At 37.3% G+C, this 26,598-nt stretch overlaps 1 protein-coding gene across 4 annotated transcripts in view; it reads right to left on the bottom strand.

The window, feature by feature from the left end:
- Positions 1-26,598, bottom strand: part of HECTD4 (HECT domain E3 ubiquitin protein ligase 4) — a 78,498-nt gene that overhangs the window by 21,128 nt on the left and 30,772 nt on the right. The window contains exons 17-56 of one of the 4 annotated variants that reach the window (XM_052796720.1): positions 26,300-26,428; positions 24,971-25,095; positions 23,746-23,899; positions 23,343-23,443; positions 22,160-22,358; positions 20,547-20,693; positions 19,245-19,349; positions 18,259-18,422; positions 17,659-17,892; positions 17,223-17,415; positions 16,948-17,052; positions 16,776-16,864; positions 16,002-16,177; positions 15,396-15,531; positions 15,108-15,249; positions 14,827-14,993; positions 14,112-14,258; positions 13,612-13,796; positions 12,918-13,071; positions 12,296-12,576; positions 11,790-11,979; positions 10,562-10,643; positions 9,728-9,930; positions 9,398-9,533; positions 8,524-8,706; positions 8,081-8,251; positions 7,507-7,676; positions 6,958-7,073; positions 5,929-6,032; positions 5,489-5,650; positions 5,209-5,357; positions 4,857-4,936; positions 4,567-4,730; positions 3,797-4,034; positions 3,219-3,355; positions 2,920-3,046; positions 2,141-2,278; positions 1,872-2,008; positions 1,542-1,702; positions 797-978 (exon numbers count right to left, since the gene is read on the bottom strand). In XM_052796720.1, coding sequence (XP_052652680.1) covers positions 797-978; positions 1,542-1,702; positions 1,872-2,008; positions 2,141-2,278; positions 2,920-3,046; positions 3,219-3,355; positions 3,797-4,034; positions 4,567-4,730; positions 4,857-4,936; positions 5,209-5,357; positions 5,489-5,650; positions 5,929-6,032; positions 6,958-7,073; positions 7,507-7,676; positions 8,081-8,251; positions 8,524-8,706; positions 9,398-9,533; positions 9,728-9,930; positions 10,562-10,643; positions 11,790-11,979; positions 12,296-12,576; positions 12,918-13,071; positions 13,612-13,796; positions 14,112-14,258; positions 14,827-14,993; positions 15,108-15,249; positions 15,396-15,531; positions 16,002-16,177; positions 16,776-16,864; positions 16,948-17,052; positions 17,223-17,415; positions 17,659-17,892; positions 18,259-18,422; positions 19,245-19,349; positions 20,547-20,693; positions 22,160-22,358; positions 23,343-23,443; positions 23,746-23,899; positions 24,971-25,095; positions 26,300-26,428 — 6,163 coding nt within the window. The remainder of the gene's footprint in view (positions 1-796; positions 979-1,541; positions 1,703-1,871; positions 2,009-2,140; positions 2,279-2,919; positions 3,047-3,218; positions 3,356-3,796; positions 4,035-4,566; positions 4,731-4,856; positions 4,937-5,208; positions 5,358-5,488; positions 5,651-5,928; positions 6,033-6,957; positions 7,074-7,506; positions 7,677-8,080; positions 8,252-8,523; positions 8,707-9,397; positions 9,534-9,727; positions 9,931-10,561; positions 10,644-11,789; positions 11,980-12,295; positions 12,577-12,917; positions 13,072-13,611; positions 13,797-14,111; positions 14,259-14,826; positions 14,994-15,107; positions 15,250-15,395; positions 15,532-16,001; positions 16,178-16,775; positions 16,865-16,947; positions 17,053-17,222; positions 17,416-17,658; positions 17,893-18,258; positions 18,423-19,244; positions 19,350-20,546; positions 20,694-22,159; positions 22,359-23,342; positions 23,444-23,745; positions 23,900-24,970; positions 25,096-26,299; positions 26,429-26,598) is intronic. The other 3 variants (XM_052796722.1, XM_052796721.1, XM_052796723.1) reach the window with 3 other exon arrangements.

Below are 26,598 nucleotides of genomic sequence, written 5' to 3'. Positions count from 1 at the left end.
ATTAGACATATTTTAAAGAGGAAAAACTAAATAAAAGCTTGTAAAATTCTCAAAGCCATGCAAAGTAGTGCTGTACTCTGCAAGAGGATCTTTTACAATGCGGCATCTGTTAGAGGTAGCCAAGTTTCAAAGTAATTGGAGGAGGGAACAGGACTCTTTCCAATGGTAAATAATTACTTTCAATTATTAATAGCCTATATTTAGCACTTCCTACTTCCTCCTTATGCTCCAGCCACGTTACACACATTTCTTTGCATGCAGAATAGCTTTGTCACGATAATTGTCTTTGTTAACACTCACTTGAATTAGCCAAAGATTCTTTTCCATGATTCAGCATATACATTCTCTAACCAGATCTGTGATTCCAGTAGGAAAAGGACAAACCACTTTGTGAAATGAAGAAGAGTTGAATTTTGAAAACTGCGAGACCCAACTGGCATTTAGTTTTACTATCCTGGATTCGAACTATAAAACATTCTCAATTCCTTACAAGCATCTCATATGGATACTCTCCCCACCCCCCAATAAACAGAAGACCACTGATGACAAAGGGACAGAAGCACACTGAATGGAATCTTAGGAGGGACTCTGAACTCTTGAACGCTTTTAATTAGATCATTAGCAAGAATTTCAGTTTAGTACCCTATCACTAAGGTCAGGAGTCCATCGAGCCATTTTTTCAAAAAACATCGTTATTAACTAATTAATCAGTAAGTGCCAAATTTAATTAGATTTTTTTTTTGTCCCCAGAAAACTCTTGTACCAAAAATGAGCTGTGATAAAAATTAGTGTTTACCAGGAAGAGGTGGCGCAAGAAGTTGGTTGGATAGCAACTGCAGGTGCTCCAGAGTGATATCACGGATAGCAGGAATATGAAACAGCCGAGTAAACATATGTGGAGATTTGGGGGCAAAAATATTGAGGAGAGCCATGCGGCAGTATAGCTTGGCCAGAGAAGCTTCACTTCGCAAAAGCTCTCTAGAAAATACAAACAGCAAAACACAAAATTTCTTCACCACACTTAAAATAAGCCATATCCAGCAACCTGGCCCTGAATCCAAACATATATACCTAATTATTTAAAAGGTTCGGGGAGACCCAAATCTTTCTTATTCACTTAAGATAGCACTCAGCCCATCTAATTCTGGTACCAAATTAAGGCACCTGAATTAGTAGCCAACTCTCCACTAAGTCAGTCAAGAGTTCTTGAGCTTTTAGGTAGCAACTGACCAATGGTACAAGAAACCTAAGCTTCAGCGAAGGTACCTGTTACACCAGCATGTATAAAAACACTTTCACATGACTAAGTAAAATCCTTCCAACAAGACAATTCTAACCAATTTCCTTTATTACAAAAAAAATGAAAACCCCACTACCCATTAAAACATGAATCTTTGTCAGCTTTAATCCAATAACTACAATAAGATTCAGAAGTTTACTGCTGCTAAAAGGAAGGTTGCAGTAGATATTTGTACTATAGGAAATGTGATAGATCAAGTCAGGTAATACAAATGCCTTATAACTAAATTTCTTTTTTTTACCTGTGAATTTGGATATTGGTATTATCCAGGGTAACCAATCCATTTGTTGCAGTCCTCCTATAACCAGCAGGTGGCCTTTCTAACATGTCAATAGGATACCAGTATCTTACCAGAACTCCTTCACTTCTGAGATATGTCTCTACTTGCACCAACTCATTTACCTGGAACACCAAAACCAATGCTGTCAGTAAACACAGTAATGATAATATTTTTTTCCTTCAAAAAGAGCACCATAACAGCAGTCTAAGCAGTTTAGTACACTTAATTGTATTTGCTCACAGACACGTGATGCTGACACATTAAAAGCCCTCCCAATGTATCTTTACTTACTGAATCAACATCTAGAACAACACCATGAAGACCAAACGTCTTCAGCATCCCACGAATAGCAAACTTGGGTAAAGCTGTTCCAACAGCACTGCTGGTAACGTTGTTACTGTCAGGAGAGCGAGTCACCACTGTAAGACCTGGTCAGAAAGGGACAACACAATTTTTAAGGTACAGCATTTTCCTAAGATTGACAATTTATGCACTAGATCCAAAGCACCAGAGCCCCTTAGCTTTTATTTTCCCCTCAAGATACTGTTTGCTGACCTTACCTTTTCGTACTTTGTCAATTGTAAATTTGTTTGCTTCATCTTTGATATCCTCAATAGTAGGAAGATAGAGGTCTCTCGGGATGCCACCATTTTCCTCATAGAGGAATTCTACAGTTTGTCGTGCTATATCAACCATTCCTGGCAGACAGAAGGGAGCGCTAGTTATTTTCCACAGCCACTTGAAGTAAGTTCTTATTAACTTCATACGCAGATGAAGTTAATAAGCAGATGAGCTATCTGAATTACTTAAATATTCTTGCAGTCAGACTGATAGACAGGGAGTGAAGCTTTCCTGAGAGACACGTGTATGCTTCTCATTAGGGCTCAGAACTCCTACTTTGCTCTTACTGTGACTTTCCCACAAAAGGGTCATCTTGCCAGAACTGTATTAATTTAGAAATTCCCCCTTATTAAAGCGTTCCTCAAAAGTTTTGCTGTGATATAGTCATAGACAGAAAATGCATGTAGATAATTTCTTCCCAAACTATTATTCCAAAGTATTTCTGCATCCACATCACAACAGCACAACAAATTCTGCCACTATTTCTAAAGCCATTTTCCCTACCTAAATAGTCCAACTTAAGTAAAAGCGTTAAAGAAAAATCATGACCTCAAACCAAATTCTAAGTACTTGACGAAAACAGCAAGTGAATTATTTTTTCTTCAATTTAAGTTTTCCAGCCCTGAATACATTAAAACATAAAAGAAACACAGGTGTTATCTTCACACTTACTGCACATCATATAAAACAACGTGCATAGAAACAAACATAGCCATACCTAACTGTAAAGCTCCTTTAATCTGATCCAACCCAGACTTCCTCTCAGCTTCATTACGGAATCTTCTTCGAATTGTAGGGAAAACTTTAGTTTCCCAGGCTTTAACCAACAGGGCATAGTGATCCTCCTACAAAGACAAAGGTTATTTAGAACACCAAGAAGAAAGAAAAGTTAACAGCAGCTATATTGTCCTTAAGGAAGCAGGAAAAACCCTTGTGTGGCAAAACTTAAAAATCTGAATTACAAGATCTGTATTTAGACCACAAGTTACAGCAGGCAGAGCTTGCCACGTTCCTTACCCGGGGAATATCATCGTCATCGTCATCATCACTTTCATCATCTGCAATAGGAGGCGGATGAGGATCGGGGCCTGACGTGATAAAGTTCTCATAGCTTAGTTCCATTTTATAGTGACAAGATGTGTCACTGTCATACTCTGCAAAATGTACAAGGAAGCAATGAGATCATAATGCACTAGAAGGCATGCAAAAATATTCCATGAGGTTTTTGCAAAATACTGCATTTCATAATCTCCAATCAGTCTGTGGAAATGTAATGCATTTTGACATAGCATAACCAATTGGTTGATTCAATCAACTATAACATCTTATTGTATTCAAAGCCCTAATAAGATAATTTCTCATTGCAGTTGCATTGAGAATAATTTGTGCATCCATATAAACAAAGACAAAAGTAAAATTTTTTTAATTGCCTTGTCTAAAAGCAAATAAGCATGTATTTGACCATGCTTGTTGTACTGCTTTACCTAAACAGGCAGTACCTAAGGACTGCAGCCAGGATGTACTTAAAACTTATTTAATTGATTGCAATTTCTCCTGAAAGAGATTTTAAAAAAAAAAGTTCATCATCACTTTACGTTGTTGAGCTGTAGCAACAGCAGCAATTCTACAAGGAGGTCCATGGGTCCCCGGATCAGAAGCTATGCTGGTGCCAGCATCGTTATCGCTATCAGAAGCCATGGCAAAAGGCAACGCTTCAAAGTTGGCACTTATTTCTTCAGCTAGGTCAATACACAGATCAGCAGCATTCCTGTGAGCCTGTCCTTCAGCATAGGCAAACTGGCGAGATCCAAAGTTAGCACGGATTTTCGTGTTCTGAAAGAAGTTACACATGAAAGCATTAAGATGAGTTGTGGATTGTTTTGATCCTTCTCTTTGCTCTTTTTAAAAACTCAGCCAGAGGAATAAGCTGATCACATCTCCATGCCATATGGTTTTCCCAGCATCACTAGCTATAAAACTGGATGCAGCAGGGAAAGTATTAAGCTTCTAAACACAAACTTTCAACTTGCCTTTTTTCTAGCTTCAAGATAACAGCATACTTAGTACACTTTGAAGCAAGGTCACTGCTGGGAAGGAATACTAATAGAAGGGCTACTATTACAGAATAATGCCATCTCGTCAAGCACATTAATGTCTTAATGGGCAGAAAAAGTTCAAAATAGTGACAAAAACATATATGCACCTGGGAAGGGTAATCGAATATCTCAACCTAACTCAATAAAGGTAAAACCTATCACTCTACTTTTTTTATAGATAGGTAAGCAGGCTCAATACTTTCTATATAATGTTTTTAATATTTCTGAAAGAATATCTACCAAACAATGTACTTCTGTTAAAAACTTGCCTTTTTCTGAATGTGGACAACTGGCCACATTCCACCAGACACATCTTCTAGATATGGCCCAAGTCGCTGCCCACAATACGTAAAATAAACTCTGCCTTTAGCTGGCTGCCCTGGAGGGGGTGGAGTTCCTTCTGTTCTTTCCCATCCAATTCCTGCTACATCACCTGTAGAAGAATACAATCACCAAAAGAAGAACATGGATTTAATCTGTTTTCTCATCCACTGTTTCCCTTACATTTAGGCAATTTTCTGATTTACCAGATAAGCGAGTTAGCTGTACTCTTACATACCAGGAGAAAGAGTCACATCCAATCTAACACTCTTCCACTGTAGCAAGCTGGAGCCATTGTAATGCACTGCTCGCCCATTGCTGCAAAGTTAACACAAGAAGAAAATTAAGAGGAGCACTGAAACAAATAAGGATTACAACTCACTACCAGCTGGAGTCTAGGTAGCTGTGATACTGACAAAAGGCAACTCAACTCTCCTTATTTTGATAAGGAGATATTCTAGTTCATCATTTTAACATTTCAATTAAAACATATGTGTTGCCTACTACAATGCGCTCACAATACTCCTCCCTAAGAAGCATACAAATGTAGTGAGCAAGACCACGATTTTTCATGTACTTCTCCAACGTACTTGTGAAAGAGACAGGTGCCCACGGGGTTTGTCCAAGCACCATCCCGTTTTTCTGCTTCTGTAGCAAATCCGAAGGAAACTATTGGTCCAGTGTCATCATCTGTATCTCCATAGGAAACTATTTCAATTTCCCAGTAGAATGATGGTGCCTAGAAATAAAAATAGTAATAATTTTTTTAAAAATTATTTACAAAATATAGGTAAAATAGAAAGTTGTCTTTTTCTTTTCACACACTATTGAATATTAAATGACAAACTGTTGTACAGTTTGAGTTCTTACCTGTACTGGAACTGGTGAAGTGGCATAGATAAATGTGCCCCGAGGAAGTCCCCCACCTGCGCTAGGATCAGCCAAAAAGGTCACAGCTGTGAGATGCGATGAAAACATGCATGCTCGCACAGGGGGAAACACTCTTGACGGGCTCCAAGTGATTTCTTTCGGCTACAAACAGGAACAGAGCATTTCATTCTACCAGTGACAGTTGAAGTCATCTACTGAAATCCAATGACACATTTATGAAGTGCATGTTTAACACAACACATGCACTACCACAACTGCAATCACAACAGACCACATCCCATTACGGAATTTCACATTAAATGAAATGTTTAAATAAGAATCCAACCAGTTTGGCTCCAACACCACAGGCAGACCCTCTGCACTCAGTGGCTGGCTTCATTTGCAAGGGACGGAAGACTCAGCACCATTTCTGTGCTCACCTGTCTTCTGTCTGCTTGAAGTGGAGGAGGGGGAGGTCGAGCACAGTCACGATACAACATTCGTAACCTTTCACACTGCATTTCTACAACAAGGAGCCTCTCCCCTGCAACAACAAACCAAGCCAAGTCATGAGCTTCCAAGCAAATCTAGTTACTTGAATCCAACAATGCAATCTTAATACTGGTAAACTGAAACAAATATGACATTCGCATTTTCAGAGATCTGATCAAATAGTCTCACTTTCCCAATCAACAAAATTAAGGACAAAATCTAATGTATACAAGCATTTGTTTTCCTCATGTTTAATTTATATTTGGTTAGCAAAGACATTGTTATGTTAATTAAGATATAAACTTGCTCACTTAAATGAACTTTATGACCCAGCAAAAGCAGGAAGTCAAAAGAATTTATGCCTACTGTCAAAAAATCAGTACGCTCCCTTTTACACTGGAGATCATACTGAAATCCACTTGGTTCCTACCCTAACATCCTTTGCTTCAGCCATTTTTCCTCCAATGAAAGGCTCTGACATGTTCCTAAAACTTGCCCTTGAACTAAGATTTCTGCTGGGCCCACTGCTTATCCTTAAACAAGAGGGAAGGAAATCAAGAGCTCAATCATAAGAAATATAAGAAGGCATTGTAAAAAAAACAGCAAAGAGGTCATAAAAAGAAAACATATAAATGATAATGTCAAGGAATACAGAATTGGTTATACTGGAAGCAAGAAAAGTGGAGAGGGTTCAGAAGCATAGCAGTAGAGAGCTAGTCCCAGGACTTGCATCTTCTGTGATGCGTAGGATACCCATGTTCTGACCTAAAATTTATGCCTAATGTTTAAAATTATTTAGTCTGATTATTAGCTACTCTTAAATTAACAGCTCTGCAGCTATGACAAGACATGCTGTACTGTGCTAGCTATCAAACTCTTAAGTAGCTGGAAGACAAACCACCGAAATTATTTTAAAAGCTGTTATGTCTCTGAACCGAATATGACAATGAAGCTGCAAGAACATGTTGAATACCTACCAGGACTGCACTCCTGAGCTACCAAATTAAGAACTTCTACAGCAGCTGGACACTGTTGAATGAATTCTTCACAGAATGAGCTGTCTTCTAACAGCTGAGCCATCACCAGGCATGCTCTTAATGGAAAAATAATATGTTTCAAGTATTACAAAAGTAGACGCTGAATTCAAAGTTGTCTTCACGTGAATTGAATTCAAGACTAATTTAAAAGACAGCACGCTGACTGATCTATTTCTATGTCTGGTTGCTTAGCTATCCATTGGAACTTCCACAATGACAGCCCTCCCCTGGTTCATAACACTTACTTATAGGAAGAATTTGCTCAATGCATTGTCAGTGTTACAGGGAGCACTTTATTTTTGATACTCATGTTAACAACATCCAGACACTAAATGTACTTAAGGAAGCAAACAAGAATTTTTGCATTGTCCCCTGCTGTCATACGTCAATACCCATAGAGGAAGAAAACAAGAACCCAAGCAATTTTCTTGAACATTTGTGTACGGCATCAAAACAGACTGACATGCTACACAAAAACCAACAACTCACCTGGTTCTTATTTCAGCAAGAAGCCGGACCACTGCCATTACTGGAGTTGAGCCATCTCCTGTTGCAGGAAGTGAGGTGTGAATAGATAGACTTCCCTCCTGAGGAAGCAACATGGACTGGACTGCCTGTACTACCTTCTCAGTAATGGACAGTTTATGAAGAGGCAATGCCTGATGGTGGGGGGGCACGGTAAAAAGTTAAATTCAAGCAGTTAGTTTCTAAGAAATGAGGGCGTTTTATTACCTGGAGTTAATTCTCATTTTGTACTATCACAAAACCAGCACCAAACACCAGTCAAAAAGAGAAAAAATAGAAACAAAACCAAGAGAAACAACACAGTATGCAATGGAACATCTTTAAGCACCAAAAGATGAATATCCATGTTACTTGAATGAGAACTTAAATATAGATATTGTTAAGATATGTTTAAAATAATGAGGCAAACTTTACAAATAATCTTTAATCAAAGATGAAATAGACTTTTTACATGCTGTAGATTAACTGCCAGTATGCTGTGACAAAAAAATAAATAATTGATATTATACTTAATATTGAATTCTTAAAACTACCGTACCTCAGATCTTGGAACACAGAGCCTAGATAATGGAATAGTTAATGTGTCTGATGCTTGAGAGGTCTTTCTACTGTCTATACTGGTAGGCGGAAATTTGACCGTTGCTATACCTTCTTGTTCATTAATAGATGCCACAACTCCAATGCTTCCTGCTATTCCTTTACCTAAAACCTACAACCAAAGAAGGCCTGCATAAGATTTAAGTCTTTACAAACAAGAAACACTGAGTGTTTAACACCACACACCAACTCAACACACAATTAGAGCTGGGTGCTTTAGGAGCAGGAATAACACACAACAGCAGTCTCCACAAGTGTTATTGCAACTGCTTCACAATCGCAGGCCATCTGCACACTGCTTCACAAGTATGCCAATGCAGGCAAAACATCGTCAAAAGCACCAATTCTCATTTAAGATATAAAATGTGAATAGTGCTGAATTACCTGAACTTCAGAACCTATTTTAATCGTCTCCTTAAAGCCACCCAGAGCACAAAGGGCAGCTACTGCCTGCCGAGCAATTCTTTGAAGTTTAGCAAGTTTCCTTCCACTGCTACTCCCATTCTCCAAAATACTCTCTGCATATTTCCCAAGTTGTGGAATGTACATCAGAGCCCGAGACAGAACCTGAAGACAGAAACAAAAATACCAGAGAATGACTTCAAAGCACAATTCAAACAAAAACCAACACCCCAAGCCTTCAGCCCATGCACAATCTCAGAAGAATTATTTTTGTTCTTGAAGAGAATTATATAACTCAGAATATTCTAAGTTCTCTGAAGTGTGAACACCATCAAAGCCACCTCCATTCCCTAATAACTTTAGAATCACTGAGTTATATATATATATCTTAGCAAAAGTCTTCATTCAAGGATTTAGCCTAGGCAACAGATTAGGTGCTACAGAATTCAGAGGAACATAAAAGCAATGTGCCATACTTTCCAGCCAACACTTTAGACCCTCAGACGTCATGGCAGAGGACTGAATAGCAAAGGTAGAATAACTACCCGGCAAAGGCAAGATAACTCCCTAAACAAACAGCATTATTAATTACTGAAAAGAATGACAGGTGAAATACAGAATGACAACACATTCTCTAATGCTGGACATTTTTTGGTTATTTATTTCACCCCAAGACGTCAGATAGATACCATCTACTAGAAAGGGCTGCTTCTGTGAAGTTACACATCCCGGTTTGAAGTGTTAGAAGTAGTAAGTCAGAAAGAAATAGCTTAGCAAATTGCTAATAATTAAGTTCTCTTAACTACCTAACACATGCTTGGTGTAGAATCTGACACTTAATCTTGTGTTTGCTTACTTTTTCAGCAGTTGTTGTCCATATCTGAGCTGCGTTTGATTCTGGTGCCATCAACAAGCTATGTAGCAAAGCGATCACCTCTGCTGCCATGCTGTTTGCAACATGACCACTAATGAACGGCCTCACAGGATCAGTCCTATACAGAAGAAGAAACCAATTTGCCCATGAATTTCAAAACAAGAGAAAGAAAAGAAGCTTCAATTGTCAACAACAATATGCGGCACAAAAAAGGGAAGTTTATGAACACCCACATTATTTCTAGGGAACTACAAATACTGGTATACAGAGAAGCAAAATCTAGACTCTAAGTATAGAATCGAAGTGACCTACCTGGCAAGCTCAGAATTCCTCTCTCTGCAAATAGATGTTTGCGCAGTCTTCTTTTTGTCCCCACTGGACAACCCACTAGTTGTTTCTGGATTGACAGTTTCTATGGGTGGCCCAACACTAACTATTAGACCAGACTGTGCCCACTTAGTCGCCTTTCGAAGAGCTGCAGCAGCTTCTTCTGTAATAACTTCACAGCAGCCACTCTGCAAATAAAATTGCCATGTAAGACAAATACTAACATTAGCTCTATTTGGCCACACTATGTGATGGATTTAACTCTCCTCCCTCTCCATATGTAAAAGCACTGAGAACACATCAAAACATCCTCCTGTGTATGTATTAGTCACAGTCATAAGAGAAATTCTCTGTTGCTTTTTCTCATCTACAAAGAGATCAGAGATCAATGTGGATTCCATTCTTAGCTTAACAGTATGGTTTCTCTTCTCTGGTCAAAAAACCACACATGAGTATTTCTGGTGCAAATACTCAAAAACTTGTCTGAAAATATACATGAACATGTAATTGAAATATGTGGTTTAAAATTTCTACTATCGACATGCATAAAATACTTCAGGAAACAGAATATTAAAGGGACAAACATGACCTACAACTGTTGGAGGAAGCATTAGCTGAAATTCTTTTTCATCGTTTACCCCTGTATTTACATCAATAACTATATAATGCTAACATTACATATAAAGTTATCCTTCTAAACAGTTCTGTAAATTAAACAACATTTAACAAAGGGGATTTAACATCAGTAAAAAACAAGAATTCTGACTGGCCACCAATTTTTACGATGTTGAATAATTCTTTAGTTATTCCTTTTCTTACTTTTGTCATGTCTCGATCCATTTTCACCACTTTCTCCATATTGGCTCCAGTTCCTAGTCGGAATGGACGACCTTCTGAGCTACTATTAAAGTGAAAACAAAACACATTAGCTTTGTTTTCATTGGGGGAAAAAATAGTTGAACTATACAGTCCAATTTAATATATTATGCGTGCTTTTAAATTATTTGAAAGCAACCCTTGCAACTGAATTGCTCAGCAGTAATAGAAACACTTGATAGTTCAAGGACATAACCAGTTGCACTATAATTTACAAAAGGAATTTAATACTATTGAATGTAGTTATTTGCATAGCAATTTAACCCTTCCCCCCTCAAAAAGAAGCATAATGAAATTGGCTTTTACTGAACACAAATGCCTAAGGGCTCCGAGTCAAACTTTCACCTAAGAACACCCAACAGCTGTACCTTTTAGTGTAATTTTTTAGGGCATGGGTTCAAAACCAACTTGAGTGGAGGAAGACGAAACAAACAGTACAAAATGCAAGAGGTGATAACATTAGCTGTTTGATATTCAGAGATCTCAAAATCCAGGTGAGTACTAAGAATACTAAAGAAGCTGTAATAGCAAATTATTATCCAGCGTATGCATTATTAAAAGCAATGCTTTTAAAGCCATTTTGCTTTGATAGTTCTAATTGTTAGTCCTACATAGTCTGTAATACCATAACAAGATAACGTTCAATTTTTCTGATGGAGTATCATTTAAGTAGCTAATTTTTCATGTGATTGTTTTCAGACAGATTAAGATGGTTTTATGTTCCTTTGCTAGTGGCTTACATGGCTTGTAAGCAAGCCAAAACCAAAATGTCACACTTCATATACCCCTCCTCCTTTTATACCTCACCTCTGTATACTCTGCTCTGTTTCAGCTTTGCTACTCTCATCATTGCTAAATAGTCTTCTACAAAACAGGCAAGTCCAGGAAGCACTGGGATTTAGATTCTTTCTGCTGCTGCCTCACCACAAATTCAGTACAGTGGTACGCATTGTTATCCAGGTAACAGTATGCTAAGCATCAGCCCTATAAAGTGTTTTTGCATTATCTTATTATTTTGCCAGTAAACACAACAAATTGGGAAGACATTTTGCTTGCCCATTTACTATTATGTCTAGAATGCATTTTTCTACAGCTGGAGCACTAAAAAAAGAGAAGAAAAATGGAATTGGCGAAATTGGTTGCTAATTCCAATGCAGTGAGTTAAGATTACCTTAGTAATGGCTGAAGGACTTCATGGGACGACTGGTCTTCCCGTTTATGAATAAAAATAGAAAGTTTACCATCCACTGCCTCGCTTTCTTCTCCAGGATCTTTGTCACCTTTTATGGAATTTTTAGGGCTGGCTTTTGCCAAAGTAGTATCTGGCTCAGAGGCAGTTGGAGAAAGAACCGTCTGACATCCTTGAAGTAGAAAGGAAAAAACCAAAACAAAGAAAAAACACACAACCATGAGCTCCATTGACAAACTTTTTTGCCCTTGAAACTAATGCTAACACACCCGAGATGCATCGAGAACATGACTGTGACACACATCTTAGTTTGAGAACAGTTAAATTAAGAGGCACATGGAAATTCACAGAAATATCCTATCTTTCAGCACTGACATATCATATACCTTTTCCTACTTGAGCCTTCTGTCAATACAAAAGCTCCTTGCAGAAACATGACTTGCTTGGCAATTTCTCAAATTAGCATGACACAAAAAAGATGCTGGTACCTGGTACTACATAATCTGCCAGCTTTGCCAACAGCAGAGAGGCAATCTTGGAGGCTGGGTCACTTGGATCATCTTGTTCACTGTTCAGAGAGGGTACCGAGTAACTCCAGGGAGGCAATTCCACATTTCCACAGTCCTCAACACTCATGAGAGGCAGTGCAGCACGACACAACTGGAGGATTATAAGGACCAACTTTGGAGAAGGACGCTGATCCAAGAGAAGTGACAGAAGCTTGGACACACAGGCTGGCTGGCTCAGGATTGCTTTACCTATGTGACTCCTGAAAGGGAAAAAAAACAGGTAACTGCTGTTTGAAAAAAAAAATAAAAATGATTCTTTGATGATGCTGTTGGAATTAAAAACAAATGAATTTATTTTTTACAAGATGTAATTAAAAAAAATTTCAGTGTCTGGCAAAACCTTATCTGCAACAATTCTTACATAATCTGATAGCACTGATTAAACAACTAAGACTGAGTAAGTGTCAGTTTACAATCAAGTTTTAGAATGGTTTTGAAAGTTATCTTACCTTCACTACTTAAAAAAAAAAAAAAATCCCCAAAAGAACCCCCACCTGCTTTCATACATAGGAAAAAATACTCCAGAGACATGGCCTAGTACCTTGACAGGTCATTAAGAAGACTGAGAACATCTTGAAGCGCATCATTTCCTGCAGCTTGGTTACCACAACACTCTGTAGCTCGTGCAAGGTGGTTGGTAAGAAGGCTGGAGACCTGACGAGCCAGACCAGAGTGAACAGCTTCTGTTGAACCACCTTTAAAAGTAATGCAAGAATACACAATTGTAATTAACAAAAATGAACGTACACATCTACAAATTCCTCACCTATAAGCTGAAAATAGTAAAAAATATTTTTGTTTTGCTATAGCAAAACTTTTATATGTAAAGTATCTTTAATTAAAAATAAAACCTGATACAACATCTATGTCCCATTAGCCAATAGCCACGTGTCTGTAAGTTTATGTATGTTATGGGTGAATCCTACCACAGGAGAAATGTGTAAGTGATCACTCAAGGTCTGCATGTTCTCTGGTTATGTCTAGACAGAACCAAGTGGCAGACTTGAAATTATCTGCAACATAAACACTCCCATGAGGAGGAAAAAAACCTAGAATTTAAAAAAAACAAGAAGGAAATTAACTTATTTTTGTATCCACTTGTGGGTTCTAAAGAACCCACACAGTGCTGAAGTCATGGTAAGTGAATGCCCTGTTTTAAATACATTTACACCACTTCTCAGGCACTTGGGCAATTCTAAAGCATGCAGTAGATATATATTTGGCAGTGTCCCTACCTTCTTCTTTCTCCCATTCAACACACCGATTGGCTAGCACCTGGAAGGCAGCCCAAGCCATGGTGGCCACCTTCTGTTTCTTAGTCTGTTTTTCATTCGAACTGGATTCTGTCTGGCTGCTTAAACTGCAAAGCCTGTCCATAAGCTGTACCAGGCCACTACGTACCAAACACTTCTCTTCACTCCTGTATGAGAAGAGAAATTCAGATTTTACTTCAGTAACTTTTCAGTCACTAACAACAGACACAACGAAACTCCTGAACTTGCTGTTAACTCAGCAATTAATGACTCCACTTCACAGAAAGATGGTTCTGACTCTCCCTTGTCCTTCCCAGATTAAATTCTATATTCTGAGAAAATTTAAGACGATGTTCTCAGATGCTTTTCATTATGAAGAAAGGGAGTATATTTGTACTATATAATGCTTCTCCTTGAGGCAAAATCTAATAAGGACAGTTGTGGATGTCCTCCTTCCCTTTCTGAAAGAAATAGTTTCATACCTTGTGTAAGGTATAGTGCATAAGAGGCCAATGCTATTTGCACAAGCAATGGGGTAGCGAGCACACAGCGAGACCACAGACGTCATAGTCTCTCCAAAAGCTTCCTGGACTTGTTCCACCATCCCACCACACGTGAGCTCCTCAATTCTGTTGGTAGTTAGAAATTTGAAACAGTAGGCTTTCTAGGTTAAATAAAATAAGCAAACTTCCAAATATAGCTTTTAAAAAGAAAAAAATAATCAGCACATATTAAGAATTACTCGAGGAAGATTTAGAAGCAAAACTGCAAGTCATTTAATGTTTTAATATGAAACATATGTAAACAAGATAGTACAGTAGTTTTACCTCAGACATGATTGAAATTTGACTACAAACAAAATAACTACAAAATGTTTATCAAATTTAGATGACAGCATCAGCTAAATCTACCACCAATACCTAATTAACACAAATTCAGAATTAAGTCAGGAGAGTAAGATATCCCATATACATCTTTGTGGACACATCATCCCAGTATGAAAGGAAAGTTCATCTACTGCCAAATAAAAGCATTTCTTAGAAGTTTCTGCCTTCTCATGGTTTTTCTTTGCACAAAACAATTTACTACCTTCTACAGAGACTGAAACAATTTACTACCTTCTACAGAGACTGAAACAATTTACTACCTTCTACAGAGACTGAAACATTTAATTATTTTTCATAGAAATAAACAAACCTTGGTCCTCCCTGAAGTACCATGGTCACTGGGCCTACAAGATGCGTCACACCACCAACCCGAACAGCTGCCGTCAGCAACTCCCTCATATGCACTAGGGCTTGCTTCCTTGTATTCCCACGCCGCCACCTTGTCTGAGCAGCCAGCAGAAAACTGCTGCTGGATACCTATGAGATTTTGTTTGTTTGTTTCTGTTAATGAGACACAAGCAAGACACCTCCCTTCTTTGCGAAAGTTTGAATTTGAAATTATAACGATTTAGCACATTTAAAATGACATACCGCTTGGTCAGGATTTGTTCCAATGAAAGCAAACAGTTGTCCCAGTAAGACACTGTACGTGGGTTTATCTCTGCTATCCTCAATGGTCAGTGACTGGAGAAGAGTGAAAGAGCTACTTCTATGGCTGGTAACATGGCGGCGCCTACGAGAATATCAGATAATTACATCTGGCAGCAGTAAGCTCATCCAATGAAAAAAAACCATGCTATGCTTGCAAAGTTTATGATGATTTTAAGAACACAGGCCACAGTGTTGCAAAGCAGCTTAGTGGATTAAACCCTTGTATACCTTTGACTTGATCTAGCGAACTCGATATCTTCGTTACCAATCATTTCCAAGTCAGATGGTGCTGACATACTGCGAAGGAAGACGGGCTGACGCACTGCGTGAGATATCACTTTTGTTTCAGATGCTGATTTACAGGCTGCAATATTACACAATACGAAAGAATGTCACTCCTGGTGTAGGAGGTTATGTATAAACCTTTTTAAAAATTACTGTGGACATTCCAGTGAAAGCTACAACATAGGGTGAAGAAAACACAGTCTAAGCAAGAACTTGCAATTCAGTTCTGAGGACTTTCCTGTTTTCAGGTATTGTTTCAAGTTAGTTTTGTTTTGATTAGGTTAAGCATTTTTTTCCCCAATAATTCAGGAGACTAAAGTTTAAATTCCAGATATTATTACTCAGACCTTAATTTACCATCATTATGGCAATCAGAAAACAAATATCAACTTCATTTACTGTAAAAGAACTTATTTAATTTGAAAAAGTAAAAAAAAGAAAAGTTTAATTTTAATTTAAGTGAAAGAGAGAAAATGAGAGGAAAGGAATAAATCGTATCTTTAGAAAAAAAGAAAAAAAAAAGTACAATGCTGGTAATGAGATATATACCTGGAGTCTCTGCAGGAGTACCAGATATACTTCTTGTGATACCAGACTGTGCTGCAATAGTGACATGTAATAACAGCTCTGCTCTGTTCATCAAGCTCTTAACTAATGTCTTTGTTTTTGCTAGGGGATGAGAGGTCTTCTGTATCAGTGAATTCACCTCTTGAAAAAACTTTTCCCTAAGATTACAAAGGAAAAATAAAAGAAGCAAACTCAATTATGTTTTAATGCCTTCTGAAATAAAGCGTTACTGTGAGAAAGGTTATTTTAAAGAAGACATATAGCATCAATCTATTCTATGCCAACAAAGTAGAAAGCACAAAAAATTAAAGAAATAAACAAGTGATTTGTTAGTAAGTACTAGTAGCTGTAGGTACTAATATTAATATATTTAGCACAAACGTTTCTAACAATTTAATGAGATATTGCTAGACAGACAGGAAAATTAAGTTTTAAAGTATTTGCATCCCTCGTTAGAAGTTAATCTGAATGTTGCTGCTCCCAAAGATTGTTTTCTTTCTATAGGTCTACCCGCCTTTAATGGAATTGAGACATAAAATGTTTTTGAAACATTTAATGCCAGCTTCTGTTTCACATCATTAGGTGTCACAGGGTACAATGAGATTCAAGTGCCTACTTCAATAAGCATTAATGTATGTAAGCAACTTTAACCCTGCATAACTACTTTTGGAACTCACTGAAATTCCACAGTTGCTTAAAGTTGCCTATTTTTTAAGTACCTTGCCTAAATGGTAAACGTCACAGCCCGCTACTAACCTTAATGCCAGGACCACATTCTCAAGATCACTTCCATCAAAAGAAACTTCTTTCATCGAACACAGAAGTTCCAATTCTTTCATCTTGCTCTAAACAAAGTGAAGGAAAAGGATGAACACGTATTGAGAGAGCAGCATGAAGCATGAGCACACACAGCAGCCACAATGCTTACCTCATTGAAGTGATAATCATAAAAGAATGGGACATTGTTCTCCAGCTTCCCATGCGTGGCGTCATCTACCTCGTTCTGCCATTTCTGCTCCAGCTCAGCCACACTCTAATAGAGACAAAAATAACACTTATTGCAGTTGTTCATCTTAAGGAGTGGAAGAGATCTTAAAAGAAGAAATCCGAGTACATTTTATATTTCTATGTTTCTAAAATGCTGTTAATACACATTTATTCTCAAAAAAAGCCGCCTGGTTTTTTATATAGTTTTATTTTTACCTGCAATTGTCTCTCCATGGCGTTTAGCTTCTTAAAGGTCTCTCCCATAATTTTACAAAGTAAATCATATTCTTCAGCATGTTCTTCCTGATACTGGAAATTTATGAGGGACTGGAGCGCATCAACCAAATTCAAATGTTTAATCACACATGAAACTACCATCTCTTCCATTACTTCTGGCTGAATCACTTCCCTAGGGTTATAGGTAAAGCCAAACTGATTAAGCAAGAATAACAGACAAACTTTGACAATTCATATTTATAATTCACTAGATGCTGCATTCACAAACAAGTATTTACAGAATATTAAACGCATACCATCGTACATGACAGGCACGCTGCATCCTCACCGTTGCTTTTTTAGCTCACTTTGGCACCAAACATTTCAAACAATAAAAGTCAAGTTAGAAAAATAGAGCAAAACAATGACTACTTACTTTATACTAGGTCTAAATTGAGGCCGAGCACGTCCAGAAATTTCCCTGAGTTTTATCATGATTCCTGGAGGCAGCCTAATCCTAGGCAGATCAAAATAGTGTCCAACGGGAGGCACTAGAACATCAGAAGGATATGTAAATTCTCTATCTTCATCTATAGTAAGAGGCAATGGAGAAGGACTTGGTGTAAGGGCTGGAGATATTACACCATTAGCTTCCACCTGCCACTGGCACCTGGAAAAATAAATAAAAACAGATGAAAAGGATTTTTTTTTTTTCCCCCCTAACTCCCCTCTCCTCCCTCATTCAGAAAGACACATTAGTCAACAACACGTTACAAAGACAGACTACATATTAACATATAAAGTGTGGCTTGTACCAAGCATAGCCCAATCCTCCTCTACTTACTCTAAAGAAAACCTCTATTCTACAGAATATTCCCTTAGTTTTAGGCAACACAGAACTCCTGAACAAACTCTGCAGGAAAAATTATCACATCATCACCTTAAAACACAAGACTTGAGCACAACTACAAAAGTCACCTTCCCTCAGAAAAAAACCCGCATGGGAACTCAGATCAAAATTTTTTTTTTTTTTTACCTTTGTAATAGTTTAGATCTTAAGAGCTCTTGACAGGTTTCTTCATCTTTGGTAATTTCTGGTCCATTGTATAATATTCGCAGCATAGAACAAGCTAACACAGAAAGGCCAAGTGCCAGGTCTACTAAGAATGGCAAGCCTCCCGACACATCCTCTGAAGACTCCTGTAGTAGGAATAGTGATAAGTTGCACTAATCAATCAGCTATAAAGTCCTTCCCCAATATATTTCAAGATAGGAGATTTTGTATTTTTATATATAATCTTATATATAAAAACAGATACAGATATCTATCTATCAATCATATGTCTTTTACACACAGTATACTGAAAAAATGCTTAATAATTAAAAGCAATATATAAGAACAACTCAAGACAAGAAACAAAGCATTTAAACATTACTTTCCTGAACCAAGAAAAAAAAAAAAGTAAAGTTATTTTTGGTTCAGTCATTCTTTGGCCTGCAGATCTGTCATCTCACAGGCCTAGTCCTAGCTTCCTGGTAGTGGGATTCAAGTTTCCTTTTGTTTGATCCCAGTGTCCCTCCCCTTTCTTCTTTATAGGCTGGAATCATTATTCCCTCATTAAATCTCCAATTTCCAGGTTGTTACAAGATATCCATCTCTCCAAAGAAACCTGATCTACAAGCAGCAAGGGATATTCAAGTGACTTCATCCAAGTCCAGTGCCAATGACAAGAGCTAGATAAGACATATTTGGTAATAACTATCTTCATAAAACCCTAAGCATGCTACAGACCATGCCACAGGGTATCTCTAGCTAGGGAAGCCAAACGTCTGAAACTTAAGTCCTTTACATTGTAAAAACATGATTTTTTTTATTGCCAAAATAAGTAAGCTATTACTGGTTTACATTTCAAACATTAACTTCCAACTTTGAAGTACATTTCTATCTGAGCTGAGATGTGTAACAGACAGAAGATAAATTGAAGCTGAACCTATCCCATGGAATCTGTCACGTTTGAGTACCTGTGCTCGAACAGTGCAAGCAAAGCCCCACATAGCTTTGTCTGGAGTGTTGTGCTCACGACCACTCCGCATTTCAAAGGAGAAGGTGACTGTATCTCCTTCCACCTTAAAATTTTGATGGGGAGGAGGGGAAAAAAAAAAAAAAAAAAAAAAAGAAAAAGAACATACATTTAAGAATTGAGGCAAACAAACGGGCTTTTCATAAAAGTGGCTTATTTTATGGAGTAATGTCTTTAATGACAGTTATCTAAGTATTATTTTTATCTCCAATTATATACTCTGATTTAAGATTCTTCCCTTTTTGTAAGAATATCTTTTAGTGGACAATTTGATTTTAATTTTGCTGCTAGCTAACTATAGTAAAACAAACCACCATAGTTGTAGAATCAAAAGTAGAATTTATCAGTCTGTGTTACTTGGCCTTGATTTTCATCAGAACACTTTCATTGTTTGTCTGCAAGAAACCATGCAATAATCGACAGTTCTCTTCCTGAAGGAAGACAGACAAGCTCTTCAAGGAGAAGAATGTCAAGCATTAATAGAAGAGTTTGCTAAAAAAGCAGTATAAAAATCTGTGTCTGAAAAATAAATGAAATTCCATTAATTGTGAACAATGGAGTGCTTGTCTGAAATTGCTTTCCAGTTTATTACTTGTTGGTTTTCTTTTTTAAATCATTTTTCATTAAGTATATAAACCCAGTTTTAGTGTGGGACAATGTAGCAGCACAAACATGTAAGAAAAAAAAAATCATATTGCATACAGTCTGAGGGAACATACTGCAAAATTCTTGAAATACTAAAGTTTCATGTTTGAGGGATTTTTCTGTCTTAGCTTTACTGCCAAAAGCATCCAATACAATTTTAAAACACAAACACAAATGGCTGGAAAGTTGCTACATGTACTACTTGTTGTATTTGTGGGTTACTGTTAAAAAAATGCAGTCATGACCATGGACCTTAAGAAAATATGCACAGCCTCAGAGCGTGCAAGAATTTCTCCTAGGAAGATATACTTATGAGAACAGTAGTGCCATTAGAGACTCCAGGACTGAATCATACCAATAACGAATTCCAGTAAGACATAACAAAACAACATAAGCTCAAAGAGAGGCATCACACATAACATACAGTTGAGTTTAAAGTTATTCCCCAAGGACATAAAAGCCCACTTAAGTGATCTCATCATGGATAACCATACACTTAAAAGCTTGCACTTTATTGCTATAAGGGTTAAAATGGACTCGACATGGTTTCCAAGGGGGATTTTTCTGTGTGAAATATTGTTGGATTATAATACTGTACCTTTACTAAGTCTTTCGGCCAACCAGTTCCTAAGACACTACGGCTGCCATATCCCAGTGTATTGCCTCCATACTCAGCAACCTTCCTACTGTTTGTGTTAGGACCAGCATAGATCACCAACTTCAAAACATAAAATACACTGTTAGACTGTAAGAGAAAAACAAGAAAATCTAATAATAATAATAATACTTAGCACTTACACCGCGCTTTATATCTTCAAAGCGCTTTATCAACATTAACAAATCCTCACAACAGCCCTGTGAGGTGAGGTGGCAAGTATTATTATCCCCATTTTACAGATGGGGAAACTGAGGCAGAGAGGAAATTGAGTGACTTGCCCCCGCGGTCACACAGCAAGTCAGCAGCGGAACTGGGAGCAGAAATCAGGAAAAATCCTAACTTCCAGTCCTCATGCTGAGCTAACTAGAACATACTGCCTCTCTACTAATAAACGGATTGATCCTGCTCCCAAAGTTAGTATTTTGTCAGTGACTTCAGTGAGAACATGATGAGGCCCACAGTTTTCTGTAGGAGTTTAACCAGTAATGGGAGACATTTTAATATTAAGACACTTATTAACTAATGGGAGTGAGCATCACAGGACTTGCTCTATGTTGAAGAATATATGGCAACAATTAGTAAGCAGCACAAGTAGCCCTCTGATTATACAAAGTAAATAAGTGCTATTAGTTGTGTTCTTGAAATTGAAAATACTTGTTCATATTAATCCATGTAAACAAGCCATTTATCATCGGGGGGAAAAAAAAAAAGTAACCTTTCCAGTTCTGCCCAGTTTAAACAAACTGGGCTGATCTACAAAGCTACAAAGTAGGTAGGTAGATTAAAATTTGAGAAGGAAAACAGAACAACAGCAAAAATGAGAAGGAAGTCAAACTTTGACAGTCTGAACCATCATGAAATGAACTTAGAAAATGGAAGAGTTGGTATGAATTTCAGGGGGAGGGGGACGGGGGGGACACACGGACACGGGACGGGACAAAACAACCCCCCTCCCCCCAAAACCCCATCCCTCTGGAGTCTACTATATTTTCCCTATTTCATAACTACCACTACTTCCAATATCTTTTGAGGAAACTTCCTTATTACAGAGCTTAACTCTTAACAAAAGATCCTCACAACTGATAGGTTTTAAACACTGAAACAATCACTGGATATTATGTACTGAAACAATACACAAGAAGAATTAAGCATATATTCTTTTTGGGTTGTTTCTTCAAGAATAATAGAAATTAAACACAAACCATTTATCTTCATCTTCCTACCTTTTCATGTCAACAACTCTTTGTACATTTTCTATCATTAAGCTAAGTCTAGTTGTAAGATGAAATTCAAGAATTCTTTTGAAGTTATTCACACTTGTGCCACACAAGAAATAACCTCTCTGCATCCCTGTACTTTACAGCCTTGAAGTAAGTAGACTGTGACATTACAGTGTACACTAACAAGCTCCTATCAATAAAAACCTCCCACATTATCCTGATCACTCAAAATAAGGCGCCATGAAAGACAAGGGGCAGAAAAGATGAAAATGGGAAGTGCTGCTGCTGGAAATATATAGAAAAGAAAGTATTTCTGAATTGGCCCTTGCTTACCTTATCGTAATCATATTGTGAAGAACATCTGTTGTCAAATCTAAGATATAAACAGCGAGCTCCTGGAATATGTACAGTTTCTTTAAATTTATAGTTATCCCTGACAGGATGAACTGTTTCTACAGTCTTCCCCGCAGCCCAGGGAGCAGGAATCTTCAAACCCGTAAGAAAACCTGGTTCTTCCTTCTCTTCCAGCATTCTGAAATTAGAGTGAAAAATTAGTCTTAAAATTCAACACACAGATTTCTACTATGTATTCAGACATCAAACTACAAAGTACTTAAAATCACCTCTCAGTATTGATACTTAGCTACACAAAGTATTGACTCCTCACTTTAGGCATAACTGTATCGAGGGAATATGCAGAACTTATATAGCATGAACTCTGTACATTAGAAATAACTATGCCAGTCTCTAACCTGTAAAGTCTGAACTTCTTCCTATGCTTTCCAATTTCCAAATTATGGTAAGCAAGCTACAGTAGCACCATAAAAAAAGTAAATGGTACTATATATGGATTCTAACACATGATTGGTAGCATAAAGAAACCTTCCCTCCTGCAATCGCACCCAAAACAGATTATACTGTCATAAAACAATACGTCTAATATATCACTGAAGCTTATAATTTGGAGGAGGATTGAAAATAAATTCTTCTGAGTTTTCACACAGTAAATTACACATTATCACTATTTCTAAGCAGAAGCTGTGTAACTTTGAGCTGAGACACTGGATTTAAATGCAGAACTTAAAATGGTTGTTTTGCTCTATGTAAATGAAACCATTTAATATCTTTCCAATGGTTTTAATACTGTATCTCATGCTGCTAGAGCAATTTACATTTTCTCATGATGGTCTCCCTTAGCCTAATTTATTGTAAAAGGAACACTTAGAATTAATTCCTAATGCTTGGAGTGAGGGAAAAAATAAAACAAACCATACCCTGTGCAAACAACCTGAAGAAATTAATCATTTAATTCTATATGCAGAAAAATTTTAGAATTGCCTTTCGTAAAGGCTTATATATCTCTAAGACAGCCTTACAAACCATTACAGCTTTGCCTTAAATAAAAAAAAATGTTAAAAAATTGCTGCTTTAAGATTTATCCCATAGCAATGGTCAAATGAACATTACAGTTAAGATATTTTATCCCATGAAAACAGCGAAATGTAAAGAAAATCACCTCTCATCAGGTAACAGTTTCCCTTTCTGTTCTGATGCACCACTGGGGGAACTGTTCAGTTCTGAGAAAACTGGAGACTGAGTTTTAAGCAGCAGTGCAGTCTGTGGCACAAAATATACAGTGTTAGAAACGTGCAAACAGTAATCATTTTAAGATCTTGTTATTGAAATATATTAACAATCACACTGTATGTTGTTATTGACAATAAATCACTACTTAGCAGCTGTTGTACCAAGTCAAATTTAATATTCAGCATTATCAGCTTTTGTAGCTGTTGAGCAATTCTTAAACTATGATCTGTGGATCACTAACTGCAGAAAGTTGACCAAGACCTACAGCATTTTAGAATATGCATGCCACATGTCTTTCCCTTTGCAGACAACTGCTGACACAAAGACCCTACCTGACTTGTGTAAAGAACCAGCTGCACCAGCTGAGGCATCAAGGCATCAGCCATAGTTAGAGTTTGCAAATTTGGATGCATCAGAGATGTCAGTAGGACAGGAAGCAGATGACCAAGCATAGTGGCCTTCGTAATTTGCTCCAGGCCTTTTAATCTGTAGGGAGAGTCAAGGTTTACATAGTAACAACTATTTTCATAGAGTATCACTACTATTTTTAGTCATCTGTTTAATCTTGTAACAGACTGCGTAAGTCAGCAATTCAAAATTCAGCAGAGAACACTTGCATTATATTTAAAAAAACACAACAAAATTTTAGTATCTTGCAAACATTATAATTTCTTCAAAGTGTTAGCGTCCTAGTCTTTGCTGTCAATTTTTACTAAACAATGACAGACCAGAAGACGGTAAATCAAGAGTTTAATAATTACTTAGAAAACTATAAGCTCCCATGGGCATGGGATGAAAGTCCACATCAAAGACAAATGTATTCGTTCAGTATGTATATCAGGCTCCTAGCACACGTAGCTCAAAGTACTTTAAAACAATCTGTATCTACAAAAATATATTTGAGCATGAAACCCATCTGAAAACATCTTAAAGCAATTGTGTATTGTCAATAAAAAAACCTAATCTTGCAGGCACAGAAAAGCGTAGAAACTGAAACCTGAAACACAACTGGGAGAGGGAGGTGTTTGTTTAATGAGAGAAAAGGTTCACAGCGTTTGTCTACATCCCATTCCTGACATATATTTTTAAGTGGAGGGGAGACAGGGAAGGGCAAGGTGATGCTATCTGATGAAACATGCAGGATATCATAACAACATCCAAGACTTGTCATGGATAAAATATCTAGTCCAGCTACTAGAGATGTAATAGTCAGGAATTTAAAAATAAAAAAATTGCCCTAGCTTACAGGAATATTCCCAGCTGACTGACTACAGTCTGTTTCCAGTTACCCTGCTTATAAATACCATTGTAACTCACTAAAACCTTACCAATTTGAAGTTTCTATAGATTATCAAGCTAGTAGTACTGACATGGAGAGTCTGATTATAAATTCTTCAAGAGATGAGCGCTAAGCAAATGCTATAGTAAGAAATAGCTCCTATACATTCAAAGTTCAAGTATGAAATTATAAAGAATAAGTAACGCTGTGCTTGTACAATAAGCCACAAAAAGCAACAGTTTACTGTTTTCAAGTTAGCATACTCATATTTGTCTTACCTTTGCTCTCTATCAGAAATGTCACTGTTTATTAGTGCTGTAGTGACTTGTTGCAGCATTTCTAAGACTTCATCACATCCTGTCAAAATTTGTGTAGCAAGAGACAAAATGCTGGTCTTTAGCTCCTAGGTACAAAAAGAGTTACAGGATACTTAAATTCTTAGAGAATACAAAAAAAAGGACAACAGAACAAAACGATGGATTTCCAAATTAAAATAATGATAATGTGACCTGGCAGGCCTGCAGCAGTAGATTCATCCAAGACTTAAATTTGATTAATGCTAAGCCCCAAAGTGCTGGGAGAAACTAGGTGCATATTTTACAGGATGCACATCCAGTTTCTAGAGGGAAGGAATCCCCAAGTCCAGCACAGGAGAGCGAGCTGTTAGCCAGCCAAGGTACAGCATTGGTGACAGAATAGCAGGTATGAGGATCACTGTAGAGAGAGAAACTGAACAATGAAAACATGGGTGAATAGTGAGACAAGAAAAGTACTACAATATTTAGCATTTACTTAATGAGCGTGAACAAATAACTTTCAACTGCAGCAGATTACAAGCACACAAAGTCTCAAAGAGTAGCAGACAAAACCAGCTTAAACAATACCAGAAATTCAGAAGTCAATATCATTATAGAAGAATTGCTACTGTTACAAAAACTACTGACACGAGACAGTCTGCATGCTAGGACAAATCTGGCTTCTATGGAGTTCATTCAAGACTATTCCAGCAGTAATATGAAATGACACCATTTTAATAAACCTCATACCAACTAAACAACCACTGTCCACAAAACTTGTCCTCTAACAGTTTCCTTGCCACAAACATTACTCACTCTATTTCAGACAACAGATGTAGGTGGTTCTACATAAGCTTTATTAGTTAAAACTGCAACAAAGCAGAAGCCAGGTAAGGCAAACAAGAAAATCCTTTCCTATTTAAATCTGAAAAATATATTTTCAAGGACTACTTAAGTAATTTGGAGAAGAGAAAGTGTGTGTGTGGGGGTAGTGTGTCCAAAAAGGATTCTTGGCACATGAATTTTCTTACTAGCATACTAATTAAAATACATTTTAAACCACATTATATGTATATTTAGGAAGAGGAGTGTCTGCTCTCACTGATAACATAGAGCCCAAGCTGGAACACTGAACACAAAACAATTGCACACTTTAGCTGGAGAACAAGAAAAAAATGTCTACAGTAATTTAACTATATCAAGACAAGAAGAACCAACAAAACAGCGTTAGTAGAATGCATTGCAGAAACAAGAGGTGTCACAGGAACACTGACTGTAGAGAACCATACTAGAATAAAACTTGGTGTTTACCTGTACCTTCAATGTCTCTCCCTGCAAGGAGCTGTCACTGTCATCATTTTCATCAGGTTTAATCAAAATAGTGTTACTGAGGAGGTGGTTCTGTACAGCCATCAGATACCGCAAACACGAAGATGCAGCCTTTAACATAAATAAGTACACTTTACATTATCTAAACTCTTTAACCAACCTTGATACAGGCAATCCTTGTACTTTGAAATATAAAAGACGAAAAAAGTTGAGGGAGAGGACAAGCAAAAGCAAAAAATAATTTCCCTTGAACAGAAATTTTTTTTTGCTGATTTAATGCA

The sequence above is a fragment of the Harpia harpyja genome, chromosome 9, assembly GCF_026419915.1.
Source record: "Harpia harpyja isolate bHarHar1 chromosome 9, bHarHar1 primary haplotype, whole genome shotgun sequence".
Lineage (NCBI taxonomy): Eukaryota > Metazoa > Chordata > Aves > Accipitriformes > Accipitridae > Harpia > Harpia harpyja.
This window is presented reverse-complemented; position numbering and strand designations above follow the sequence as displayed.